This window comes from Rosa chinensis, chromosome 2, assembly GCF_002994745.2.
Source record: "Rosa chinensis cultivar Old Blush chromosome 2, RchiOBHm-V2, whole genome shotgun sequence".
Classification (NCBI taxonomy): Eukaryota; Viridiplantae; Streptophyta; class Magnoliopsida; order Rosales; family Rosaceae; genus Rosa; species Rosa chinensis.
The window spans coordinates 66,550,229-66,577,448 of record NC_037089.1 but is presented as its reverse complement, the minus strand read 5'-3'; the positions used below and the strand labels follow the sequence as shown (position 1 = coordinate 66,577,448).

Here is a 27,220-nt window from a genome sequence, read left to right as displayed (position 1 = left end):
AAAAATTAAAATAAAAAATTTTTGCGTTTTTTTTATTGGGTTTTTAGTTTTGTTTGTGAGTCTAAGTCTTAGGGGTCTTCCAAACACTATGATGAGCATGAACTTCTTACGGATAATATTATGGTCTTAAGATGATAGCAAGCATGTATTGATTCATGATTTTAAGTAATTGTTAATAGATTTTTATGACCATTGTGCTCAACTTGTCGTGCATTGATGGTTAGATTGGTGTAATGATTGAAATTTGATTGATGCATGCTAGGATGAGTTAAACTTGATTTTAACCCTGTGAGAATTTGAGCCTATATATGTGCTTCTCTTTTCTGAGTGAATTAGAATAGATCATCCTATTTTCTTGACGTGGATTTTGCATGATCTCATCTTTTATTCATCTTGGTCAAGACTCGGATTCGACTTGCATATTTTATACAAGGACAAATGCTAGAACTTGCCCCAAAGCCTCTTGAAGCGTATGGTTGAATTGCATGATGGACGGGAAAGGATAAAGGCACTAGGATTAATCACCAAAGCCGAATAAAGCCTGTGTCCCTTTAATGCACACAAGTTGTGCAACCCCCTAGATAAACCCTCTTGAGCCTACATTAAGCCTTTTCTTTTGTCAACCACAAATTCCTTACCTTTTAACCTAGTATAGTTATATCTTTACCCTATTCTAAGGAGTTAGTGGAGCAAAATTTTCAGAGATTCATTATGGTTCAAGGTATTTTTGTAAGCAAGTATGGGGGAGTGTTATTGTAAATGTCGATCCAAGGAAGAATGAAAAAAATATATTGATGGCTATCGAAAAGAAAAAAAAAGCCAAAGAAAAAAATCGAAAGTAAAAAGAAAAAAAAAAGAAGAATTTCCTTGGATTCGATAAGTTGTTTTATTATATTATGGTGTTTAGAATGAAGCAAAGGCCCAAAAAGATGACATCCGGCCTTAAGAAAAAGTTTTTTTGCTTCATGTGTTTCGAGTTTCATTGCCTTGAGGAAATTCATTGAAGTTCTTATCTCTCTACATTATCATTCTAGTGCTCTACTAAGTTCCTTAGAATTTTTGTGATTCCCCGATCCTTTCTTTCTTGAAACCTACACCCATACCCCCGTTACAACCCTAAATAAAGACCTCTTTGATTTTTGAAGTTGTGCATTCGATTTGTGGAGACTTGTGCAGAGGGGTGAGCATATGGTGTCACTGGCCTTTCATCTGAGTTTTGGCATTCCTTTCATGAGATCATAATTATTAAAAAATATTGTCAGAAAAAGCTTTTCTTTCTTGTTGTCATATGTGAGCTATTTGTTGCCTTTATACATCATTCCTCTCACATATAACTTGAGTGAAAATGGAAGCTTATGCCATAGTCAGAAAATCATGAGTGGAAAGAAATTGAGTGCATCCTTGTGAGAAATTGAGTTGACACTTGTTTGAAACATGAGGAAGTTGGGTTTCTTTTGTTGCATTGGTTTGATCGTTCTTGCACTAAATTTTGAGCATGATGGTCATCAAAATAGATTAGCTTTTGAGTGAAGTTGTGAATTTGCTATTGTGCTTGCCTGAATCTTGACTGACCGTACTTGTGGGCAATATAAGTTCTCTGAGATGTTTGGAAGACATTAGGTCCGTGCTTTGAGTCATATTTATTTTTCTTTTCTTGTTTGCTCGAGGACTAGCAAAACCTAAGTTTGGGGGTATTTGATAACTCATAATTTCATACATTTTTATACCCTTAGATGTAGGATTCTAGGCTTAGTTCTTGTCATTTTTGAGTCATTTACTTTGTGTTTGTGTTTTGTAGGTTAAACTGAAGAAAAGAATGATTTGGAGTTTAAGTCACGCAGGATTGAAAGGATGCTGGCCATCCTGATCTTCCAGAATTGTCTCTGCTTTGCGTCAACTTCACAGATTAAACTGTACCTTCTCAGAAGGAATTAGCAGGCAGGCCTTATACCATTGGAAAGATACGGATGTTAGCTTTCTAAAGAATTTTACGGAAGTGGATTCGCATTTTTCTGGAGGAAGTTATGATGATTTAAGTGAACCTAGTTCAGGAAGGCAGATTCTGACGGATTTTCGGAATCTGACTTGTGAGGCCCAAGTCCGCTGCTCTTAGCACTTGAATGGAACAAGGCTGAACGTGATTGACATATTTGGAGTAATTTCTTGCATTGACTTTAATAACCCTGCGTTCCTTTGGAGAGAAGAAAGCTATTCCAAGTTGGACTAGAAAACCGAAGAAGCCCAAGTCAAGTAGGATTGAAAAAGAGACATATTCTGCAGAAAACCTAGCACGTTTGGAGAGACAGAATACACAGCATATTCTGCAGAGAACGAGAAGAAGAGAAGCTCTCACCATCGCTGGACCCGAGTTCCTCAATTCTTCCATTGTTTGTTTCATGTTTTCTTTGATTTTAGTCATGTTTTTCATAGTTATGGATTGCTAAATTCCTAAGCTAGGGCTGAGATGAAGCCCCTAGTATGACTATTCTCTTTATTTAGTTGGTTTGCTATTGAATTTCTGGATTTCTATGTTAAATTCTTAATCACCGTTTCAATAGAACTTTTATTCAAAATCTTTGCTCGGGATCAATAAGACCTAGGTTTTGTTTATGAGTTGTTTGGTTGGAAAATATGATGCTTGATCAATGAGTAGATGTTTTCTAGGGTGCCAAAAGATAATTTAATCTTGTGATTTAAGAGTTGTGAATTAAGAATACAAGTGCTTGATCATAGTCGATATTCTTGTTTGCATGATTTCCTAGTTCTTTTGTGCTTAATGGAGTTGAACATGTTTGCTTGAACCTGATCATTAAGTGGAGTAAATTATAGTTTGGCTACTTGAGTTCTATACATGATCAATAAGTTGGAATTCATAAGTTAGAAGAACTTGGCATATGTCTGGGATCAATAAGGCTTATGTACGGAAATCTTTAGTATGAAATCTAGAGAATTCAATGGTTATCAACTAGAGAATAGGATAGAAGTATTAGGTGGTGGATTCAATGCTTTAGCATCTTCATAATCTGTTCTTAAACTTAAAGAAATCTCATTGCTCATTCTTGTTTTTAATTTCAGTTTTCCTTTCTTTAATTAAACCTCAATCATCATAAAAAATCAGTTTGTTTCACTTAAGTATAGCACATTTGTCATAGCAAATTGTTTCAATAAGTCCTTGAGGGAATGACCTCGTGCTTGCACATCTATCCTACAATTGAATCGTGCACTTGCGAGTACTAAATTAAAATTGACAACACAAACCATGTGAACACAAGAAGTTTGAAACTTATAGCCATGTGACCACATCACCTAGTTTGTACTATATACAAAAGGTGATCTACTAATAATGATTTGAGAAGATAAATACTACTTGAAGACTTAATTCATTGTCATTTTGTACACTCAATTGAAAATTGTGATTGATTTGATGTGTACATATCTAATTTCTAACAACTAGCAATATGGAATGTGATGTATTCTTATTCAAGATAATGACAATACACCATCACCAATAATAGCATTTTACAGGCAACAAGCTACATGAGTCACTACACTAGTATTGGTTGTCATTGATTGATCACTAAGATCGATCATGCATGATTTTCAGTTTATTTCATGCTACTCTTTAACTAGTACCAACAAGATATTATTATTATTATTTTATTTTATTTTTATCGAAAAATGTCAATCTATTCATTAGATTCAGCAAATAGAACAAAAACGAAACATCCCTATAGGGTCAACGGAAAGAATCGTTCCTTAGAGCATCCTAAACTTCTATCCTAAAAAAGTATAGGAATCCAGCGTACCCCCAGTATACCCACATTTTAAGAAATCCATGCACCATTATTCTAACAAAAACTTAAAAACCTCAAAGCAGACATAAAATGGTTTCAACTAAGCCTCTAGTTTTTACTACCCAAACAAAAATTAAACAGTACTATGGGTCATAGAGACCCAATCCATCCAACCTCATAGCAGAAGGGTAATCCAGTCCACTTGAAACCCTACACCAATGAGCCCAAAGTTGAGGCGCACAGACCAGTTCAATGCCCAAGAGGCCCAGCCACTCCAAATGCAGGCCCAAAGAGTAGGGCAAACCAAATCTCTAGCCCATGGTTTAAATGTATTAATTTTGCACAGGGTAATGTGTGAAGCGTTAGTTCCAAAGTAATACATTGAGTTATCCCAAAGGTAATAGAGGTGATAGTGGCATCCATAAATGGGTTTATTCATCCATCATTTTGCTGGTGCCTTATAGGCTGCAGAACCTTAATTATATGGTGAAACTAGTGCTGACAGCTAGCTCACCAAAACATGCATGTTTGTGTGTCGAAGATCTAAGTACAGATGGCACATGAAACAAAATAGGTCAATAGCACATGTTAGATGTGGCTAGGTAAAGTAGAGCTAGCATTCATGGGGACCTGAATGGCGGCATACGATGTGGACCAAGTCATTTTGAAAAAGAAAAGATAGCGTACGACCGCACTAAAATATAAATTGCGCATGGTCCTTGTCTCCTGAGCATATACGTGTATCACAATTATGGATAAGAGTATGAAGGTGTATGCATGAGTACACGCGTGTATCCAAAGTACTTGATCAACAGCGCAACTAAGTGTGAATCATGGCTCTGTCTATGCAATAGGTATATGTGTAAACATATGATGAACCCAATGATAGACAAGCAGAAAATATTAGACTTAGCTTTTCCTTTGAGAATGCCAGACTGCTGTTCGACGGACTTGCCGTTGAGTGAGCGAAGCAGAAGCTGCTGGGTACAACGCTAGTAAAAGAGATTAAAGGTTGATGATCTCAACAGGCCGTTAGCGGTGGCTCCTAGCACTGTTGGCGGATGGTGCTCAGGGAGAGTCGCTAGCTGTAATAGAGGTTTGCTCAGCGGGGATCACTTGGCTGAACCTTGGCCAGTGGAGCTTCCACCTAGCCATAGAGCTTAGCAGTGAAACCTCAGCGGTGATGGGCTACCCCGCGGTGATAGGGTATCCAGCAGTGATTCTCAAAGGAGGCCAACCAGGGGTGAAGCCCAATGGAGAAGTTCAGCGGAGCGGAGCTTTGGTGAAGGTTTGGCTAGCGGTGATGATGGTCAGCGGTGGTGGAGACTCAGAACTCAGCGGAGCTATGCTCAGCGGTAGTCGAGCTTGCCCAGCGGAAATGGTTGGCGAAGGGAGCTTTGGTTAGCTGTGGCGGCCAGCGGAGAAGGCCAGCCTAGGATAGGTCAGCATAGTCGAATGGAGGCCGCTGGTGACCGGAGGAGCGGAGCCTTGTGCTTACTTGGAGCTCGACGGAGATTTGACGCGAGCTCAGCGGAGGATCGAAGTTCGGCGGAAAACTTAGAGCTCAACCGAGCCATATGCTTAGCGGTTGCCGGAGCCATTGTGTAATCACCGGTGCCCTGTCCGTGCAGCTTTGGTCTGCGGAGGTTGCCTGGGCATGTCGCTGGTGGGGAGTAATGCAACGAGGAAGACGAGGCTTTGTTCAAGAAAATGGGTGTCCAGAGGATTATTCTGGGTGCCCAGAGTATTTGGCGACTGTTTTTTTTTTTGTAGGTCAGCGTTGACCTTTTGAGATGGTTGTTGACCAACCTTGTCAGCGTTGACTAGCTCTCCAGCATTGACCGGAGTTGGTTGGCATTGACTGAGCTCAAGTTTTGACTTGAAACCTTGCAACTTTGTAAGTACTGGGGGACAAATTTATGTTTGAATTTTTTTTTGTTACCGCCAAGGATGGATAGCGGCTGATGTAAGGCTTGATTGGAAATAAAAGGCAAGGAAGGTTGAGTGCTTCTAGTGCCAATGTTAACGTCAGAGATCTGAGGGGGTCTCTAGTTAGCTTTAGAGAGAGAGAGAGACACACGAGAAGTATAGTGGTTCGTCTCCGCCTTAGCGAGAGACTAAGTCCACTTGAATATTGTACTATGTGTGTTTGGGCCTTGCAGCCCAAGGAGATTACAAAGTGTGTAATGAGATCTCTTGAGTTGTGGGAGGAGGCATTCCTTTTATAGGTGAAGGAATGCTCTTCCTTTACATGGTTTCTGATGTGGGACTCAAATATCACTATTCTAGTATAAAAAAGCTATGTTGTGAGGGCAACTTGACAAAGCCAGGAAGGTGGCTTCCCGGAGACGTATTTGCCACTTCCGGATACCGTAGCGTAGCTTGAATATAGGGCTACAAGATGCAAGTAGTGGTTGGATCCCATGAGGGTGTTGTTTATGCTTGGTGAGGTAGCAAACTATCCATGTATAGTGAGAGGTATCTACAACTACCAAATACAAATCAAAGGAAGTAAAGAAAAGGACCCAAAAGGAAAATAAGAATCCATAAATGAATCTTAAACAAAGTAACCAACGAAAATCAACAAGATGAATTGTGGAGTCTTAGAAGATTATAAGAAATATTTTTTCTCACTCAAGAAGAAAAGCTAAATTGCTGCTGAGACTCAATATATTTACGATGGCTACTAAGAGTCTTTCGACAATGCTACTGATAGTTCGTAGCTGACATTTTTATTGAGTAAGTACACTTACAAACTTTGATACTTACTCTGACTATACTCACTAATGTTATTTCTGACCGTCAGTATACTTACTAACATTGTTACTGACCGTCAGTATACTTACTAAAAACAATAACAAAAAAGGAATTTGAATAAGTATAATCAAAGCTCTAATTGTAATTAAAATTAAGGTTCTATAGAAATGACAATATCAAGGTACCATTTATTATAAAAAGGTAAGTAAACTATTACATGCAAGTTCCTCATAAATTGACTCAAAATAATGAAATTTCAAAATTCAGTTGTCCCACTAGGTCGACTTCAAAGACCATATTGAACAAACTCATCCATGTGTTGGAAACCTCAATAGGAGCCTTGATCTGAATATATAACACAAGAAGAATAATCATGAAGTGAGTACTTCCACAAGAAGAATAATCATGAAGTGAGTACCTCCACAAGACCATATTCACAAATGTTACTGACCTTCAGTGACAAAGGGATTAGCTAATCAATACACAAGAATCTTAAAATTCAACCACAAAAACTAAAAGTAAATGCTTCAAACATAACTGCTACACACAAACATTCACTAGTAACAACAATCACACAATTGTTACTAACATTCAATAACAAATCAAATATCATTACTGATGGTCAATAACAACTCAAACATGGCTACTGAGGTTCAATAACAATTCATATATGGTTACTAAAGTTCAATAGTAAATTAGATATGGCTATTGAGGCTCAATAACAAATCAGATATGCTTACTAATTGTTAATCGCAAACCAGATATGCCTATAAGGGTTAATAGAAAACCATACACACCTATATGGGTCTAGGTTTTGCTACTAAGGATCAGTAGGAATAAAATAATCCTATTGTAGGTCAGTAGGATCATGTCAATTGCTAATGAGGGCCAGTAGGGATTTAGTAGATAGCTAGAGTTCCTAAGAACTTTACCGTCATTATATGTAATGGTAATAAACTATGTAATATGAACAAAACATCTACCTCAGCCACTGGATACAAATTAAAATACCCTGCAAGAAGAGACTTGAATTAACCAATTGCTTCATGAAAACAGAACGGTGAAAACCTAAACACCAACGATTAAGTAAAATCAGATGTATTAAGTATTAACCAGGAAAAAGAACAATAAATTATATATATTAGCTAGCATTTGATTTCACACCATGAACATAATAAAAATTAAGTTTGAATTAACAAGACAATCCACAAGCAAAACAACCCATTGTGAATTTCAATAGAAATGGAATTGAAAAATTCAAAATACAGAAAAACATACCTCAAAGTGTTAGATCTATAATTCAAAGTTCATGTATGAATGAAAACTTTAGATTCATCGCCTTGATTGATCTCAATCTCGATCCGAATATCGATACCGATCTAGATCTCTTCTCTCTCTGGCTTACAAATCAAATTTCATATTTGAGTGAGATTTTCAAATTCGTCTCCTTGATTGACCCGATCCAGATCTGTTCTCTCTCTCTCTCTCTCTCTCTCTCTCTCTCTCTCTCTCTCTCTCTCTCTCTCTCTCTCTCTCTCTCTCTCTCTCTCTCTCTCTCTCTCTCTCTCTCTCTCCCTCCCTCCCTCCCTCCCTCTATTTCGTCTGTCTTCCTCATGTGTGTTAAGGGACATTTTCGTTAGTAAAAAATAAAGAATTTGGAAGCGTGTCTACATGACTCACCGCAAGGAAATAGGTCCCTTGGACTCTGCGCGTGGGAATTATTTGCACGAGATTGTAGTTATAAGTAATTTGCTATAAAATTTAATACTTTGAAGTGCTATAGGATTTTCGGTGTTCAAGCCTTGCCTTGTGAATCTTGATTAATGATTAAATATTTTTTTTGAAGAATCAATTTTTTTTTTTTTTTGAGAAAAGAGATAACTTCATTCAGATATCAAGGGCCAGAAGGCTCATACATCCAAAACTGTCTTACACGAAACTCATAAATGGTATAAGCTACCAGATAAAGGACAGGCTACCTTCACTGTTAACACATTCGCTCAATTATTGAGCCTAAACACAAGAAATAAAATCCACCTACTAACCTCCCGTGAAGTAGTAACCTAGTCGCCTAGAGACCGCAATTGGTGTACAACTAGAGATACTAAGATGCAAGTAGTAGAAATTCAACTTCTAGTGAAAGGCAAAGGAAACTGGATAGATTAAATCTTTCCTTTGCCCTTGTCCCTAGGGCTAGGATCAGTTCCAGTACTAGTAGGATAAGTAATCTTCAAGGGAGTACCATCTAGCTTCTTGTTTGCACGTTGAGTCTTATTCTTGCTTCCAAGAGGCCTACCAGACTTCTTTTTCAACGAGACCAAAGTGAGGTCGCCATCCTCCTCAAGGAGACCAAGTGCCTCAGCAGGCAGTGTTGGAATCTTGCCACCCAAGATTGTTTTAAACTTCTTGGGACTAGGATGGCAAGCACCACCACACTCCCGCTTTTTGGACGGCAAAACAGATTGGTGCTTCTGTGTACCTGGAGTAATAACAATGTCACTAGAAATAGCCAGTTCGGGAACCTCACCTAGACTTTCGTTAACTTCTAAACCGTGCGGCAAAGTAAAGGCTGCCACCCCAGTATTGACTACTGTTGGAGCCGAGTCACTGGGAGAAGAAAGCTCTGAGGTCGGGCGCTCCACTCGACGAAAACCAGGCTGCTTCTTCCTTGGGACGGTCGGGGAAGGAGAGAGAAGGTCTCCCTGATGTTTAGCAGAGAAGGCAAAGGAATTCCCTGAGGTTGACACTCCGGGGAAGTGTAAAACCCTAGGTGTAGGGTTTACTGCAGTGGGTTCCTCACAAGAAAGGCCAGCATGTGTGAGCAAACCACATTGAGTGCATCTCCCCCGCAGATGCTCAAATTGAAACTGCAATATGGGTTCAACCCCAGTATCTAGGAAGACTTGTCTTTCCAGCAGGATCGGTTTAGATATGTCATGAATGAATAAAATCCTAATCACCCCTTCTTAAATTCCTTCTTGTCATACTCCAAAAAACCGCCCAAAAGGTTGCCAATCAAGGTGAGATTCTCGGGTTCTTCATACAGAGGAGGTATGCCAGAAACCCTAGTCCAGATTCGCAGATGTTTAAATGGACGTTCATGCTTAGGGTTGACTCCATCGTACACTTCAAAACAGACCGGGGCTCGGTCAAAACACTATACGCCCCCTCGAAGAACCTTGTTTCGATCACGTGCAGCAGCGAAAGAGAACAACAACAGGTCCCCAGGACGCTCTTGAACCCTAAACTCCTTATCCATCATCCAGGTTCGGTGGAAGTGAGACATGAATGCCTTTGGGTCTATGGGTTTCCGAGTCAAAGGCTTTCCGAGGAGAAAAGATTGGGAGGACTTCCGCACTGGACCTCCGCCGATCTTCCCCAGGTCAGGGGCGTGTCCTCTTTCGGCCAAGGCAAGCGAGGCAACAAAACTCGCCGTTACCGCGTCAATGGATGCCATAGGTAGAGAGAGAGTAGGTAAAAGGAGATGGAGAATGGTGAGGGAGGCTAGGAGGCTGGCAACTAGGGTTGAGAGAAAAACTCTCCTAGGGTTTTTTTTTTTTTGCTTTTTTTGAAGAATAAATTAATAGAGGGTGGTGTGGTGAGCAAATTGGAGGGTACAAAGGAGGGAAAAACTGAGCTCTCTGTACTTTTTTAGTTTTCTTCTATTCCAACTGGCAGCTACTGAAAAAAGACCGTATAGGGAGAACTTTTCGAAACTAGGGTTTGCCGCCTCTATTTCTAGGGTTTTCTGCAGTACCGATCTCCGGCTACAATAGGTGCTCGACACCTTGCCTTCACACCATGAATTGTCTGATTTGGAATTGTCAAGGTATTGTGAATAGAGGAACTCATCATGCCCTCAAGATATTGATTCAGAAGTACAAGACACTTTCTTAGTGAAACCCATTGCACCAAACAGCAGCATAAGACACTCTTTCGATCGATGGGACTCCCATCGCTCATTTTGATTGAGTGGATAGAGCAGGAGGTCTGGCATTGCTGTGGGATGATTAGATCTTTGTCCAGGTGAGTGATGTGAACAGGTATTTCATTGATGCGATGGTGAAAGGGCCAGACAATGTGGAATGGCGTTTCACCAGATTTTAAGGGCATCCGGAGACTGGTCAACGCCATGTCTCTTGGGACGTGCTGCGATCTTTGGCCAGAGATCCAGCGGAGAGATGGGTTGCTGCTGGAGATTTTAATGAGATCCTGGAACTGGGTAAAAGTCAGGTGATCGGCTTCGGAGTCAAGGCCAGATGCAGGCATTCCGACAAGCTTTGGCGTACTGTAATTTGGAGGACATGGGAGCTGCCGGTGGTATATACACGTGGAGCAATTCCGGCACCAAAGAGCATTTGAACAGAGGCACTTGTTCACCAGCATGGAGGATAGAATTTGGTTTCTCTAGGGTGGTGAACTTGCATCCTAGTCATTCTGATCATGTTCCCATTCTTTTGGAGGTGCATCGTGAGCCACAGCAGCTGGAGAGGCAGATGAGGCGATTCTGCTTCGAAGAAGTATGGTGTGCTCATGAAGGTTTTTGAAAGAAGGTGGAGGAAGTATGGAGTGAGCCTTATAATGGGAACCCTATGTTTCAGTTATGTCGGAAAATAAGAGGAGTTGGAAACCAGTTGTTGACTTGGGATCATACTGTTTTCCGAGGCCGGAGGGAGGAGGTGGAGGTAGTTCGTTCGCAGCTTAACACCTTATTACAGAAGCCCTTTGATTAAGATGACCAGGAAGCTAAACAGCAACTCTCCAGAAGATTGAACGAATTGATGTCGATAGATGAGACTTACTGGCATAAACGATCACGTGCAATATGGCTCAAAGATGGAGATAGGAATTCCAAATTTTTCCATTAGAGAGCCTCTAATCGACAACAAAAAAACAAACTCAAGGGTCTCTTTGATGAAAATGGTGTCTGGCAGGACTCACAGAATGGGATCGATAAAGTGGTTTTGGATTATTTCCAATCTATTTTTAGTTCTCAGCCTTCAGACTTGGAAGCTCAGGAGATGGTACTACAAACCATTGCGCCAAGGGTCACAGATCGAATGAATGAGACCTTATTGGCCCCGTATAGCATGGAGGAGATTCGGGAAGCTCTTTTTCGAATGCACCCTTCCAAAGCTCCAGGGCCTGATGGTACGTCTCCTTTCTTTTTTCAGAAATATTAGGACTTGATGGGTCATGAAGTGAGTATTGCTGTTATGTCTCTGTTGGCTAACTTGGAGATGCCCCCGGATTTGAACTGTACTCATGCGGTTTTGATTCCAAAAATTAAGGAAGTGGTGAATATGTCGCACTTGAGACCCATAGCTTTGTTCAATGTCATTTATAAGATTGCATCCAAAGTTGTTGCTAACAGGTTGAAGACCTTTCTACCAGTTCTTATTTCATCTCAACAGAGTGCTTTTGTACTAGATCGCCTAATCTCTGATAATACACTTGTGGCTTAAGAGGTGGCTTACTACATGCATAAATTGAAACGGGGTCAGGAGGGCTTTTTGGCTCTTAAGTTGGACATCAGCAAAGCCTATGATAGGCTGGAGTGGAGTTTTTTTCGGAAAATTATGCTCAAGATGGGGTTTGCTACTGGGGTGGAACTGATTATGTTTTTTCTATCCACGGTATGTTTTTCCTTTCTCATTAATGGCAATGCCAGAGATTTCATTGCTCTGCAGCGGGGTCTGAGGCAAGGTGACCCTATATCGCCCCACTTCTCCTGCTATGTGCTGAAGGTTTATCGGCGCTTATTTCTCATGCTGTTTCTAGTAGTCAATGGCAGGGGTTATGTATATGTGATGGGGCTCCTGTTATTAGTCACTTGCTCTTTGCTGATGATAGCATGTTATATTCCTATGCTAGTCCTCAGGATTGCTATCTTATTCGTCAATTACTTAATATTTATGAGAAAGAGTCGGGGTAGCAAGTTAATTTATAGAAAAGTAATGTGGTGTTTAGTAGTAGTGTGCTTCCCCACTTGCAAGAAAGTATGGCGAATATTTTGGGAGTTCAGGTGGTAGACAAGCATGAGAAATACTTGGGTATCCCTACTTTAGTAGGTCTGTCTAGGACAGATACATTTGCCTATATTAAAGACAACTTGTCCAATAAACTGACAGGATGGAGGTCTAAATTATTAAGCAGTGCTGGTAGAGAGATCTTAATCAAGGTAGTAGCTCAGGCTATGCCTCTGTATACAATGAATTGTTACCTGCTACCTCAGTCTCTTATTCAGGAGATTCACCAATTATGTGCTCAGTTTTGGTGGGGTAGTACAGAGGAGAAGAGGTCTATGCATTGGCGTGCTTGGGATGATTTATGTAAACTCAAGAGCATGGGAGGTATGAGTTTTAGACATTTATTTGCTTTTAATCTTGCCATGTTAGCAAAGTAAGGTGGAGATTAATCCAAAACCCGGATTCTTTGATTGGCCGGCTTTTAAAAGCTTTGTATTTTCCCCACTGTAATTTTTGGGAAGCTACTTTGGGGGCGCAACCCTCTTATGCTTAGAGGAGTATCGTGCAAGGTAGAGATACTCTATGGGCAGGTATCCGGAGACATATTGGCAATGGGACGACCACTAATACCTGGGTAGATCCTTGGCTAATGAGGGAGGACTTGAGTTTGTATAGGTCCTATCGTGCTAATGTGGTTGCAGATCTGTTTCTTGCTCCAAGTGTGTGGGACTCTACTCTTTTATCTAATTTATTCCCTACACATATTGTTCAGAAGATACAAGCAATTCCACTTAGCCCTCAGAACCATGCGACAGATGGATTTGGGATGCTGATAGAAAAGGTAGATTTACAGTGAAATCTGCTTATCATATTGCTAGGTTTAGGATTCTTGAAGAGGAGCCTTCCAATCCTAACCCTAGTGCAGCTCTTTGGAAACAATTATGGTATGCTCCTGTGCCAGGTAATGTGAAGGTTTGTACTTGGAAGACGGCCTCTAATATTCTTCCTACACGAAGCAGGCTTAGTGAAAGAGGTATTGATATTGATACCCAATGTCTGTTTTGTAATGAAGAAGTTGAGTCCCCTATTCATGCCCTACGAGATTGTCCCCATGCAGTTAGTATGCTCCAGGTAGCTCATATTCCTAATCTCTCAGGTGCCTCTTGTGTTGCAGACTGGTTCGTGTCCATTTACTCACAGTCCCCTGCAAATTTTGCTCCTTTATTGATGATCATCTGGGATACTTGGCGTAACAGAAACTCCCGAATTTGGGATGAGGAGTGTAAGTTGACTACTGATATTGTGCCAATAACGATGGGTTGGTGGGCGGATTACAAGGCTGCTCGCACTCTGTCACCTTCTGTTCATAGATCAGGGTCTTTGACCCAATGGAAAAAGCCACCTATTGGTTTTATTAAATTGAATGTTGATGCGGCTTTTTGTTTGGATTCGGGTATCACAGGATTGGGAGGTGTGTTCAGGGACCATGAAGGAGTTGTTCTGGGGGGATTTCGACATACAGTAATGGTGTCTAGTTCAGCTCGGCATGCGGAGTTGTTGGCTTTGCTTCTAGGAGTGCAGTTGGCTATTGATTAGCATTTCACACCGGTGATTGTGGAAACAGATTGTATGGATTTGGTTTAAGCTATCTCTAGCTCATCCCTTGATCAATCGGAGTTGGGGTTCTTAATTGATGACTTGCGAAACATGTTGCACGATGCTTTAGATGCTAAAGTGGTTTTTGGTAGTAGGCATGTTAATCTAGTAGCGCATACTTTAGCGCAGGAGGCCAAAGTTGGTCAATTTGGTAGTGATCCCTCTAAGTGTGGAGGCTCTCATACTTTCTGATTGTAAGGATGTTTCATCAATGAATTAGTCTTTCGTTCTCCTAAAAAAAAAAAAAAAACTGGCAGCTACTGAAAATCGAAGTTGAAAAATATGAACTCTCTTTTTCTTATTTCTTACTGAAACTTGAGCGATCAATTTTCAGGTTTCAACGGTTGAAACAATAAACCCACATAACAAAAAAAGACCCAAAATCTAAACCTCTCATTGTTTTTCAAGAAACCTATTCAAGTCAAAATGTGGAAGCTGAAAATTGGGGCAGACACAGTAAGAGAAGGTGGTGATCATCAATGGCTGAGGAGTGTGAACAATCACTTGGGACGCCAAGTTTGGGAGTACCATCCAGAGTTTGGGACCCCTGAAGAGCTTCAGCAAATCGAAGATGCTCGAAAAGGTTTCTGGGACAATCGATTTGAGACCAAGCACAGCTCTGATCTCCTCATGAGAATTCAGGTATTACAAACACACCCGATTCTGGATTTTTTGAGCTTTAATCTGGGTTTTTGTTTGTTTTTCATTTCATTGGTGTTTTCTTTATTTATTCCTGGCACCTGGTTAAGACTTTTTTTGTCAAGAATAGGAAAGGGTATTTGTTTATTTGATCTGTCTTGTGACTGGTGAACATGGAAATAGAAAGCTGTTCATAATGCTGTTGAAGAAATAATCAAGCTTTGATCTTTGTAGTTGGTTATGTATAGAAATTGAATCAACTTTTAATAAGGTCGTGTCTATGAAGCACGGATACGCCATTTTGGTCTCGTATCCCGTATCGATCAGGGATACGGGTACGATATGCAAGGATACACTCGGATTTGGATACGGTTTGGATACGTCCGTATCTGAATAGGATACGAATTTTTGTAATTAAATTGGATACGCGGGGTAATAGTAACTTTTTACGCTGAAAAAAAAAACAAAAAAAAACAAAAAACCAACCCAGATCGAGCTCTCTCTCTTTAGCCAGTTCCTTGCCCTGAAAAACTCCACAGCCCTCTGCTTTCCTCTCTCCTTTCTTCTCCTCGTAGCCCTCTGCTTCTCTCTCTCGCTCTCATATATAGCATTCCTTTCTTCTTCTCTTAATCAATCAACATGAGCTCATATTGGAAACCAAATGTTGATGGAAACTGGTATAAACAGATCCTCTCCCGAATATATAAAATAGATCGATAGCAAAGTTCAAGCATAACAAGGGAGAGACGAGATCTGGAAACTCAAACTAGCAAAGAAGAAGAAACAGATGAAAGAGGAGAGGGGGGGGGGGGGGGACTGATAGAGGGTGCGGGGAACCGTGACTTTTTTTTTCCTTATGTTGCTTTCTCATAGAGGATCCACACCCATTGTGATAATGTATAAAATTAAATTGTAAATTGTGTATTTTCATATTTTCTTTTCTGATTTTTTTATTATATATACATAATCGACGTATCCTTCACGTACCCGTATCCTATTATATTTAAGATTTGCCGTATCCACGTATCCGATCGTATCGTATCCGGATACTCGTACCCATATCGGTGCTTCTTAGGGTCGTGTGGATCTTGGAATTGTATGCGTGTATGGTACTGGTGAGTTTGAGAATGCAACTGCACAATGTGGTCAAGTTATGTTCACAATGCATTTTAAGCTTCTATGTGGATTCATAGGCATTGTACAGTTTGAATCTTTTTGTCTTCCCGGATGATTTGTATTGGATTGTCATGTTATCATTCATATGCTGATTCATATGTCATCCAATATTTTTCATACAATGGTCTCAGACTCATAGAGATTACTTCCTTTTCTGTTTCTGGTGTTTCTCTCCTTTCATATGGGTGGTTTATGAATATCGGTGATAATTCGTTAAACATAGGCTGCATAGATCTAGTAATGATACTTAACATTAGTTTCCTCCATCATGCCTGAATTGTAGTTTGCAAAGGAGAACCCATGTGTGACTAATCTACCACAACTCAAAGTTAGAGATGCAGAAGAGGTGACAGAAGAGGTCGTGGTAACCACATTACGCAGGGCCATTAATTTTTATTCAACAATCCAGGCACATGATGGTCATTGGCCTGGGGATTATGGGGGTCTCATGTTTCGACTTCCTGGTTTGGTAAGGGAGAAACTTGTAAACAGTATTTGTCTCTATCAGTTTTTATTCGCAAACGCACCAAGATTTGTTAAATGGTCGATGTTGCTGAATGTAACACTTGCCGATTGAAACAGGTTATTACACTTTCAATTGCAGGAGCTCTAAATGCTGTGTTATCCATAGAGCATCAACGGGAGATGTGTAGATATCTCTATACTCATCAGGCAAGAATATTACTCATGTAACTAATGCTTTAAAAATAAGAATAAAATTCTTTGCAGACAGACTTACTGATATCTTCGTACTAGCCAATTAACACATTAGTGAATTACATCTACTACGCTTTCATACAGCTGATGCCATTGCATCCTTGTGCCATGTATATTGGATAATCCTTGTGCCATGTATATTGGATAATAAGGCATTAACGAATAGATGGAATGACAACACTAAGATGGCCCTGCGTAATTATGGATGTATATGGACCAGAACGTCCATATTTTGGCGTCCATATTTTTTTGATGAGGACTTCCTAACAAAAGTTGGTACCCCTTATTGATTGCAGCATGTGCAAACGAGGCACAACCCAATCCTTCCCAAAGCCATCCCTCACATTATTTTGAATACGTGTTACATGTTTAGAGAATATGAAGGTGATTGATGTACAAATGAAAATATCAATACTGTTTAAGTATAATGTATTTGAGAGAGATGTGATCTTATTATTGAGAATAGGAGCCCTATATATAGGGATTACAAAGTACATAATCTAATGTTACAAGGAATACCAATCCGTGTAGGATTGGGAAATCTAGAACCTTCTCTCCTATTCCTATTCCTAGTTTGATAAGGCACACTAAACTTGATTTTCCTTCAACACTCCCCCTTGTGCCGCTCAAACTTGGTGGTGACGCTTCATCCGTTGCCTCGTTAAAAACCTTGCCAGGTAACAAAAACCCTGTGGGACAAAAATAATCCTGGTCGAAGGACAAAAAGAGCACAACACGTCCTTCACTCTTCGAGATCGAACATGTAGACATCATAACTCCCCCTGATGTCGATATCTCCCCTGATTGCTACAATCGTGGGAGTTCGGATAACTTTCTCAATCCGATGCTCTTCACATGTTTCTCGAAGGTGGATTTAGGTAACGACTTAGTGAATAAGTCTGCTACATTATCCTCTGATCGGATTTGTTTCACTTCAATCTTTAGAAGTGATTGTTGTTGCTGATTATAAAAGAACTTAGGCGATATATGCTTGGTGTTGTCGCCCTTGATGAAACCTAACTTCATTTGTTCAATACAAGCTGCATTATCCTCATAAATGCATGTAGGTTCATCTGTGGTAGACTTCAAACCACAACTTCCTTGAATGTGTCGAATTACAGACCTTTAGCCATACACATTCACGTACAGCTTCATGTAGAGCAATAATCTCTGCATGATTTGAGGAAGTAGCAACAAGGGTCTGTTTCGTAGACCTCCAAGATATCGCAGTGCTTCCCATGGTAAAGACATAACCTGTTTGGGAGCGACCTTTGTGAGGGTCAGAGAGGTACCATGCATCAGCAAAACCCATCAAGACATCATTGTCGTTTTGATGGAGGGAGATAGGAGGACGCCGGCCATCATGACAGGCGGCGGCGCCGGCGCCGGCAACATGGCCGGCGCCCATTCCATGGACGGGGGCGTTTTGCCTTTTGGGGTCCGATCCCAATTTTCCGTCATTCCTTTTCTCTCTGTAGGGATAGAATAGGCCCATATCAATCGTACCTCTTAGGTATCGAAAGATGGTCTTTACACCAATCCAATGGCTGCGTGTTGGCGCAGAGCTGTGTCGAGCTAACAAGTTTACTGCGAATGAGATATCCGGTCTTGTGCATTGAGCTAAGTACAATAATGCGCCTATTGCACTTAAATAGGGCACTTCGGCCTCTAGGGGTTCTTCGTCCTCATCCCTTGGACGAAACGGATCTTTTCCGGGCTCAAGACTACGGCCGATCATGGGAGTACTCGCAGGCTTTGCTTTATCTTCATTAAAGCGCCTTAGAATTTTCTGAGTATATGCAGACTGATGGATCAAAATCCCATCACTACGGTGCTCGAGTTCTAAACCGAGACAAAATCGTGTTTTCCCAAGATCTTTCATCTCAAATTCGGATTTCAAGTAACTAGCAGTTTCCTTTAACTCATCTAGAGTTCCAATTAGGTTCATGTCATCGACATAAACTGCTACGATTGCAAATCCGGAACTTGTTCTTTTAATGAACACGCATGGGCATATTTCATTGTTAATATATCCCTTCCCAATCAAGTAGTCACTTAGACGGTTATACCACATCCGTCCAGATTGTTTTAATCCATATAGTGAGCGTTTTAATCCTTTTGAAAATGCGCTCCGTGGTTTAGAGCCACTTGATTTGGGTAATTGAAGTCCATATGGAACCTTCATATATATCTCTGAATCTAGATCCCTATAGAGATATGTTGTAACCACATCCATAAGCTGCATGTCAAGTTTTTCGGAAACTACCAAACTGACAAGGTAGCGGAACGTTATAACGTCCATTACGGGAGAATATGTCTCCTCGTAGTCGATTCCAGGGTGTTGTGAGAAACCTTGCGCCACAAGGCGGGCTTTATATCTTACCACCTCATTTTTCTCATTACGCTTTCTAACAAAGACCCATTTATGGCCAACAGGCTTTACACTTGGGGGTGTCTGCGTTACAGGCCCAAATACCTGTCTCTTTGTTAGTGAATCCAATTCAACCTGGATCGCATCTTTCCATAGGCCAATCTGCTCTTCGTTGACATTCTTCAACAGAGCGAGGTTCGATATCATCATATTCTATAATCCCTTTTCGCAATATGATATGCAAATGCATCATCAATTGCCATAGAATTTCTATCCATCATCTCATGTACACTAGTGTAATTTATGGAGATCTCTCTATTCTCTGGAGTTGGTTCTGACATTGGAGCGTCCCCCAATGATGTCTCTTGGACATAACCATAATCCGGAATATTCTCATGAGATGGATTATTTATATCGATGATTAATGGATTATTCTGTGCCAAACTCGCTTTCTTTCTTGAGCGAGAATCCATCGAACCTATGGGCCTCCCGCGCTTCCTGGCAGGAGCCGTGGGCCTAGCCATAACGTCACCATCATTGAGAGATGGGACGTTGGCGCCATGCTCATGCATTCTTGAGTTGGCGTCATGTCCTCTACTTTTAGGGACATCAATCCTTGCAGGCACGTTTGCAGCAGGTATGTGTGATCTCGTCACTTTAGCGATATCAGAAAACGCATCAGGCATCGATTCTGCTACGTTCTGAAGATCGAGAATTCTCCGCACTTCAATTTCGGACTGTGCGGTTCGGGGATCAAGATGAGACAGAGTGGGGACAGACCACGACAATTCCGGTCGTTCCTGTTGAACATTGATGTTCTTATCTCCCCCTAACGATGGGAAGACTGTCTCATCGAAGTGACAATCCGCAAATCTTGCGGTAAAGAGATCGCCTGTCAAGGGTTCTATGTAGCGGATAATCGTTGGAGAATCATAACCAACGTAAACGCCTAATCGTCGTTGAGGACCCATTTTGGTGCGCTGTGGAGGCGCAATTGGCACATAAACTGCGCACCCAAATATGCGTAAGTGTGAGACATTGGGCTCATACCCAGTCACCATCTGGGACGCAGAAAAGGGTTGAGTGGCAGTGGGCCTCAGACGAATAAGCACAGCTGCATGCAATATTGCATAGCCCCAAGCAGAAATAAGGAGATTGGTGCTCATTACCAATGCCCTAGCGACCATTTGTAGTCATTTAATGGCGGCTTCTGAGAGACCATTTTGGGTGTGAACATGAGGAACAGGATGTTCAACATCAATCCCAATGGATATGCAATAATCATCAAAAGTCTTTGATGTAAACTCTCCAGCATTGTCTAATCTTATAGACTTAATAGGATGATCAGGGTGGTGAGCCCTTAACTTAATTATTTGTGCTAGGAGTTTAGCAAATGCAGCGTTCCTTGTGGACAATAGCATGACATGTGACCAGCGTGTCGATGCATCAACCAATACCATAAAATATTGAAATGGTCCGCATGATGGTTGAATAGGTCCACAAATATCACCTTGGATTCTTTGCAAGAATGGTATATTTTCTTTGGTGTCCTTTGCATAGGATGGTCTCGATCCTAACTTTGCTAAAGAGCAGGCTTTGCAGAACGAATGATGGGCTTTATAAACAACCAATGAGGATTTTGGTTGAGCCACAAAGGCACAAGTGACTTTAGAAGTAAAAGTTGGAGACAAAGGAGCCTTGGTGGCGTCAATGCCATCCTGAGGCCGCAGGGGGAAGGCGGCGTCGGCCAAGGATGGCCGGATTTGGGGGTGAACGGCGCCGTGAGGCGCAGGGGCTCCTTCGGTGTCCAAAAACCGAGTTTTACTTCTTTTCGTTCGGAAAAAGGGATGTCCGTGTGAAGTCTTTAATATACGGATCATCATGTCACGACCTGGGTGTCCCAAACGGTCGTGCCAAAGCCTATATGCGTCGGAATCCCATAAATCATCTCTCATGACATGGTTGGATTCAATGACTCGAATAGTGGTTGCATACAACCCACTAGAGCGACACATAAGTTTCTCTAAGACTCGTTTATGTCCGTAGTCATTAGAGGTGATGCAAAGGAACTCTTGTCCATTCTCACAATGTGTTTCCACATGAAAACCATTGGCTCTTACATCTTGTAAGTTAATAAAGTTCGAAAAATATGTCCATGACATGAGATAAAATAAATCGATACTTTATTAATAATAGCCAATGATTACATCAAAGTTTCTTGACCAAAATCTAATCCAATATAAAATCAAACCGTAGACAAATCGTAGTCACTCAATCCGTTTGGTAATTTCAATTTAGTTGTGACCAGGTAAGGTAAGGCGAGATTTTGGTGGAGCGTTGCTCACTTTTAAAACCGTTCTCTCAGATCAAACCTTGCCTAGACATCACAATTACTCTTGAGTACGCCTAGAGGGAAAGAGTTAATACAATAAGTCATTTTATTGATTTAAGGCATAATTGCCATTACATGATTCTTGGAAATAATAAAGACTATAAAAATCTGCGGCATTTTGTCTTCATCGCCAGAGTTAAAGTCTTTGTGAACTCGATGTCTTGATCACCCTGATGCGACTACCTTCGTAGGTACATTGCAAATTCAGGTCCATTGATCAGACGTTCCATATCAGAAATAGACACCATAAAGAGGATTCTCCCTTGATTGAGGCGCATTGGCGCAATATGCATAGTCCCTAGGACTGGTGGCGTTGGAAAGTGGTGCCCATGGCCAATGTTGGCTCCATGGTTTCCAACCCTATGTCCCTCAAAATCACGCCTCCTACGGTCGTGGGATTGTCGCCTTGAGCGATTACCTTCTTGAGCATTTCGATTGTATGGATCATGACGTCGATCGCGACTTTCTCTAGCCATAGGACGATGCTCTTGATAGCTATCTTGAAGCCTATCAAATCTTCTTTGCACAAGTTCATTGCCACGTCTTTCAGTAGTGGCCATAGCTTCAATAAGCTGTTGAAAACTTGTGATCCGTCTTGCATTTACATGAGTCCGGAATAAGTCAGAGGACCTCATAGCATAGACGGGGAAGGTATTGAGGGTTTTCTCAATCAATTGGTCTTCTGTGATCATCTTTCCACAGAGACGCATCATTGCTCTGATGCTGAGAGCTTCCGAATAAAATTGTATGACAGTGTCAAATTCAGAGAAGCGAAGATCTTTCCATTCTGCTTCTGTATTCGGAAGTATGGAGTCACGAACATTGCCATATCGTTCGCGAAGCGCATGCCAAAGCTTTATGGCGCTATCCTCATTTATGAACTCAAACTGTAGGTCACTATCCATGTGACGTTTCATGAAGGCAAGTGCCTTGGAATTATCTTTCTCAGTTTGAGGGTCTGGAGCTGTTTCAATAGGACAAAGCTCTTGGATTGTATGCAATAAATCACGGGCAATAAGGTGGATCTCGACATCAGTGACCCAAATTAAGTACATTTTGCCTGCATAATCCAATGGAACAAAATCGAGTTTGTTCATGTTTGACATCCTGAAAGATGAAACAAGAACAAGTTAGTTTCGGAGTCAATGCTTCCACGAAAACTAATATAAATAAGATTTCCGAGCTATGCTACCAAGAAATCTATTTCCAAGAATAATTGGATTAGACCGAAACAATGATGTTTGTATGGTCAAAATAGATGCTCACGAACGCTCTTAGTCCGTAGCATACGAACTCTCTTAGTTCGTTAAATCGATGCTTACGGACGCTCTTAGTCCGATGTCTTACGAACGCTCTTAGTTCGTTAATTGCGTGAATCCCCACGATTCCGCTTTTCAAGATCGAACCCACGTTATAAGAAAGGTGGGATGAAGAAGAAGGGAGGTTTTTAAGTCCCCGAGAAAAAGAAGAAATATTCAAATTTCAAATTTTAGGAACTTTAAAACTTACTCTTTTGAATACTTACTTGGTGAAAATTCGGAGCAGATTCTGTTCTGAACAGCTTGTACCTCGATTGGTGTACAGATCTCAATATGACTCCGATAAGGCTGAAATTCTGAGGTTAGATGGAAGAGACAGAGACTAACAACTTTGATGAAGAAAGTTTTTCGATCTGAGCTTCCGAACTAGACGTTTCGAGGCTTGCAAGAAGACGGATGTGCACAGGAACGGAAAAAAGATGCAGCGGGTGTGCGTTGGCTTGTTTGCGCAGCAGGGATGCTTCGGTGGCAGCAGGCTGGAACGCAGGGCTGCAGGAAGGGGGCAGCAGGGGCTGCTGTGCAAGGTTGCAAGCACACGGGCGCTCGGGCTGCAGCGAAGGCTCGGCTAGCTCGGGCTAGGGGCTGCTTTGTGAATGAGTTTTGGTTTTCTGTTTTGTGGTTAGAGTCGTGCTGATAACGTGTTTAAGTATAATGTATTTGAGAGAGATGTGATCTTATTATTGAGAATAGGAGCCCTATATATAGGGATTACAAAGTGCATAATCTAATGTTACAAGGAATACCAATCCGTGTAGGATTGGGAAATCTAGAACCTTCTCTCCTATTCCTATTCCTAGTTTGATAAGGCACACTAAACTTGATTTTCCTTCAACAAATACTAAATGAAAAGAGACCCAATTCTAGCCAAGGTCATTTCTCGGTCTATTTTGAATTAGTTGTTACACGTTTAGATAACATGAAAGTGATTGATGTGCAAATGAAAAGAACTACACTAAGGTATCGTTGGTTGCCGGAAAGGAAATTGGTTACTTAGTCATTTCCCATGAGCATGGGAAAGTAAATTTCCCACTAGTTTCCCTACCAATGTTTGAAAACACCGAGAAAGTAATCGCAAAATATATTTTACTTTCATTTCTGATGTTTGGTTTGTGCATGAATAGGAAAGTAGGTAACATCAACTTTCCAATAATATCCTTATTATCAAAACATAAACAATTCCAGATTTAAAAGTTTCATGGATAAATTTGTAATAACAACCATTAAAATAATCTTTAGAGTAGGTAATTAATGTGCAATTAATGCAAGGAAAGTATGATGGAAAATGAATCCCATGTGGTGTGACCCCTATTTTCCCTTCATGCATGCAGGAAGGTTGTTTATTTCCTTGGGTGTGCCAAACACATGAAAGGATCAACTTTCATTTCCCAACTTTTTCATTCCGCAAACCAAACGAGGCCTAAATGAAAAGAGACCCAATCCTAGCTAAGGCCATCCCTCAGTCCATTTTGAATCAGCTTTGACAGTACGTTTAGAGAACATAAAGGTGATTGATGTACAAATGAAAAGAACAACGCTAAATGAAAGTATGTATGTTAATAAAATAACTGGTGGTGGATTTTCAGTTGTAGCAGTCCTCTTTCAGATTTGGTGGTGGGCATAATGCCTCAAATTAGCTATTACAGATCGAGAATCTATAATATCGCCTCTCTATTAAAAAATAATGTATTGTATGTTAACTGAACAAATTATTGATGTGGGAGATTAATCTTGTTTGGGATTTTGCCCAGAATGATGAATTGGTTGAGTTTAATAAAGTTCAATTTCTAATAAATAAATAAAACAGATAAAATTGAAATTGAAGTAGACGTTTAAAATAGAAGAACAGAGGATTTAAACCAAAACTTTCCAAGTAAGAAAGAAACAAAACGGATATAAAAAAGTGAAAGAGCAATAAAGTTCCAAAACAAGAATAAAAAAAGTACGACCCTATCTTTACTAGATAAAGAAATTGACATTTTTCATCTATATATGCCCAGACTAATATATTGCATCTACTGAGGTTTCATGTTTGATCCTTTATTTTGAACAAGCTACATAATAGGGTGAATAATTCTGGCCTGGGAAGGCAATGGAACCCGCTTGTGGTATTCTGCAAGAGCCCAGAGTGGGTATGTATTTCTATAGGGTAGTGAAATATGCACTCCAATTTTTACAAACCACACTCCTTTTAAATTGTTTAATATTATTTGACAATTTCTCTTCCACAATTACCCTCACTTCTTTACTTGTCTTCCAATCGCACCAACTAAGAGAACTTTCCTCTCATTTGATGATTCGATTCCTAGACTTGCAGGATAGAAGTAGAATGCTTAAGCAGATGGTACAATCTAAATTACCAGGAACCCTCCTGGCTAAACCTACACTACTAGAAATATGGCTTATGGGGACAGCCATTATTTCATGGCCATTGATGTTATTAGGGACGGATTACTGTGCCCATTGGTCTTTGGCCACAGATTGGATGTCCGTGACGATTTGTACTGACTCCAAATGGATTTTAACCAACTAGCCACTGCACAAACTGTCCGTCGCTCCTAAGGTACACAGCCCCCTAACAATTTCACGCGCTGTACTGTTTACTTCTGACAATGAACAGTACTCACTGTTATGTTTATATTATTATAACATTGCCTGCTCAACTCCTCACACACTTCGTTCTTTTGCTACTACTCCTTTTTCATCTGTGGTCAATTGGTACCAAATTACCAAAAAAAAAAGGGGCCGTGACCACTTACCCAATTTCAGCATAAATATTGCCCACTTACTCCACTAAGAGTTTTTTTAACCCATTTACCCAAATCTAACATCGTTTGACAATTGTGCCCCTATTATTAAATTAAAACCCATCCATCTCCTATCAGTCTCTCTCTCCTTCCCAAACTCTCTCTCTCCCCCCCCCCCCCCGATCTCCACCTCCACTCTCTCTCTCTCTTTCTCTCTCTCTCTCTCTCTCTCTCTCTCTCTCTCTCTCTCTCTCCTCCCCATGATCTCCACCTCTGGTCTGTCTCTCTCTCTCTGATCGCCGCGCCGGAGATGCAGTCCAAACCTGAAGACGACGATGAATCTCCAGTCAGCGATCCAGCCACTCCAACGTCCTCGTCGCCGTTCTCGTCGTCGTTCGAATGATCGGCGATCCAGCCACTCCAATGTCCTCGTCGCCGTTCGATTGATCGGCGATCCCGACCATCGCCACTCCTTGTCACTCCTTGCCTCGGCTTTCTTCATCTTCCCGACCACTTTGCCTTCCAAATCTTCAGCTTCTTCGTACCAAACTCCAATGTTGGTGGCTGAAATCAACGGCAGCTTCGGAAGATTCTCAAAATTCTTTGCTTTTTCACTGTTGCTGGTGACATCAGGGAGTGAAGGAAAATGGGGTTTCGAAAGATTGGGCCTTTCATTGGGTTTGAAGTTCTGGGTGGTGTTTCGATTTTGGGGTTTGGAATTCTGGGTGTTTCGCCTATCTCTATCTTACACCATCACCGGCGAGAAATCACGATCAGCTTTAGACGTGGGTGCCCAGAGCACTTTTTTTTTTTTTTTTTTGGTATCCTGAGATTGCAATGTAACTGTGGGGTTTGTTTGATGGTCTACTGGGGGGCAGTAGACACATTATTGGCCCCCAGTAGACTTTGATACGAGGGACATGGATCACTATAATGTGGTGTTTTGATAAGTTACATGTTGTTTTCTGTGTATTAAGGTCAAATTATCAGTGAATCCTACAAAATGGTGCATTTTTGGTGGTCTATTGGGAGGCAGTAGAGACATTGGACTTTGTATTGGGGGGCAATAATATGATTACTGGGCGGCAGTAATATGATTATAAATTGATCAATTGTTCCTTTAGTGTATTCATTTGGTTTTGGGAGTTCATACAATTCACTAGACGTCAATAATATGATTTTTGGGAGGCAATAATATGATTACTGGGGGGCAGTAATATGATTACTAGGGGCAATAATAGCCGGATTCTGGAATCCGGTCACCGGTCGTCGGAATCCGGTCACCGTTCGCCGGAGTCCGGTCATCGGTCACCGGAGTCTGGTCGCCGGAGACCGCGCCGGCCACTGGTCACCGTAGCACAGCAAGGTGGAAGGTGACTTCTCTCTCTAAGTGAGAAAGAAGGAGAGGGCAAAAAAGTCTCAAAAAAAAAAAAAAAAGAATTAATTGGGTAAAGGGGAAATAATCCCTTAGAGTGTTTTGGGTAAATGGGGTTAAAAAACAGTTGGTGGAGCAAGTGGGCAATTTTTAGCCTAAAATCGGGTAAATGATCATTTTCCCAAAAAAAAAAGTACCAGTGGGAAATACACAAAAATTACCATTTATGGTTTTGAAGATATTCCATTCTGGTTTTACCCATGGACCCCATCCAAGTTGTTTTATGGTAACAAAATTGATTCCTGGTAATT

At 40.9% G+C, this 27,220-nt stretch overlaps 1 protein-coding gene across 1 annotated transcript; it reads left to right on the top strand.

The window, feature by feature from the left end:
* The first annotated feature begins 14,462 nt into the window (after positions 1-14,462).
* LOC112188244 (cycloartenol synthase) lies at positions 14,463-16,684 on the top strand. The gene is made up of 3 exons (XM_024327325.2): positions 14,463-14,818; positions 16,275-16,460; positions 16,574-16,684. Exons 1-3 carry the CDS (start codon positions 14,603-14,605, stop codon positions 16,682-16,684), a joined length of 513 nt encoding a protein of 170 aa, XP_024183093.1. The 5' UTR covers positions 14,463-14,602.
* Positions 16,685-27,220: the final 10,536 nt, after the last annotated feature.

Coding starts and splice junctions, on each gene's coding strand:
- LOC112188244 (XM_024327325.2), top strand. CDS start 14,603: ATGTGGAAGCTGAAAATTGGGGCAGACACAGTAAGAGAAGGTGGTGAT. Junction 14,819..16,274: donor ATCTCCTCATGAGAATTCAG/GTATTACAAACA, acceptor CCTGAATTGTAG/TTTGCAAAGGAGAACCCATG. Junction 16,461..16,573: donor TGTTTCGACTTCCTGGTTTG/GTAAGGGAGAAA, acceptor CGATTGAAACAG/GTTATTACACTTTCAATTGC.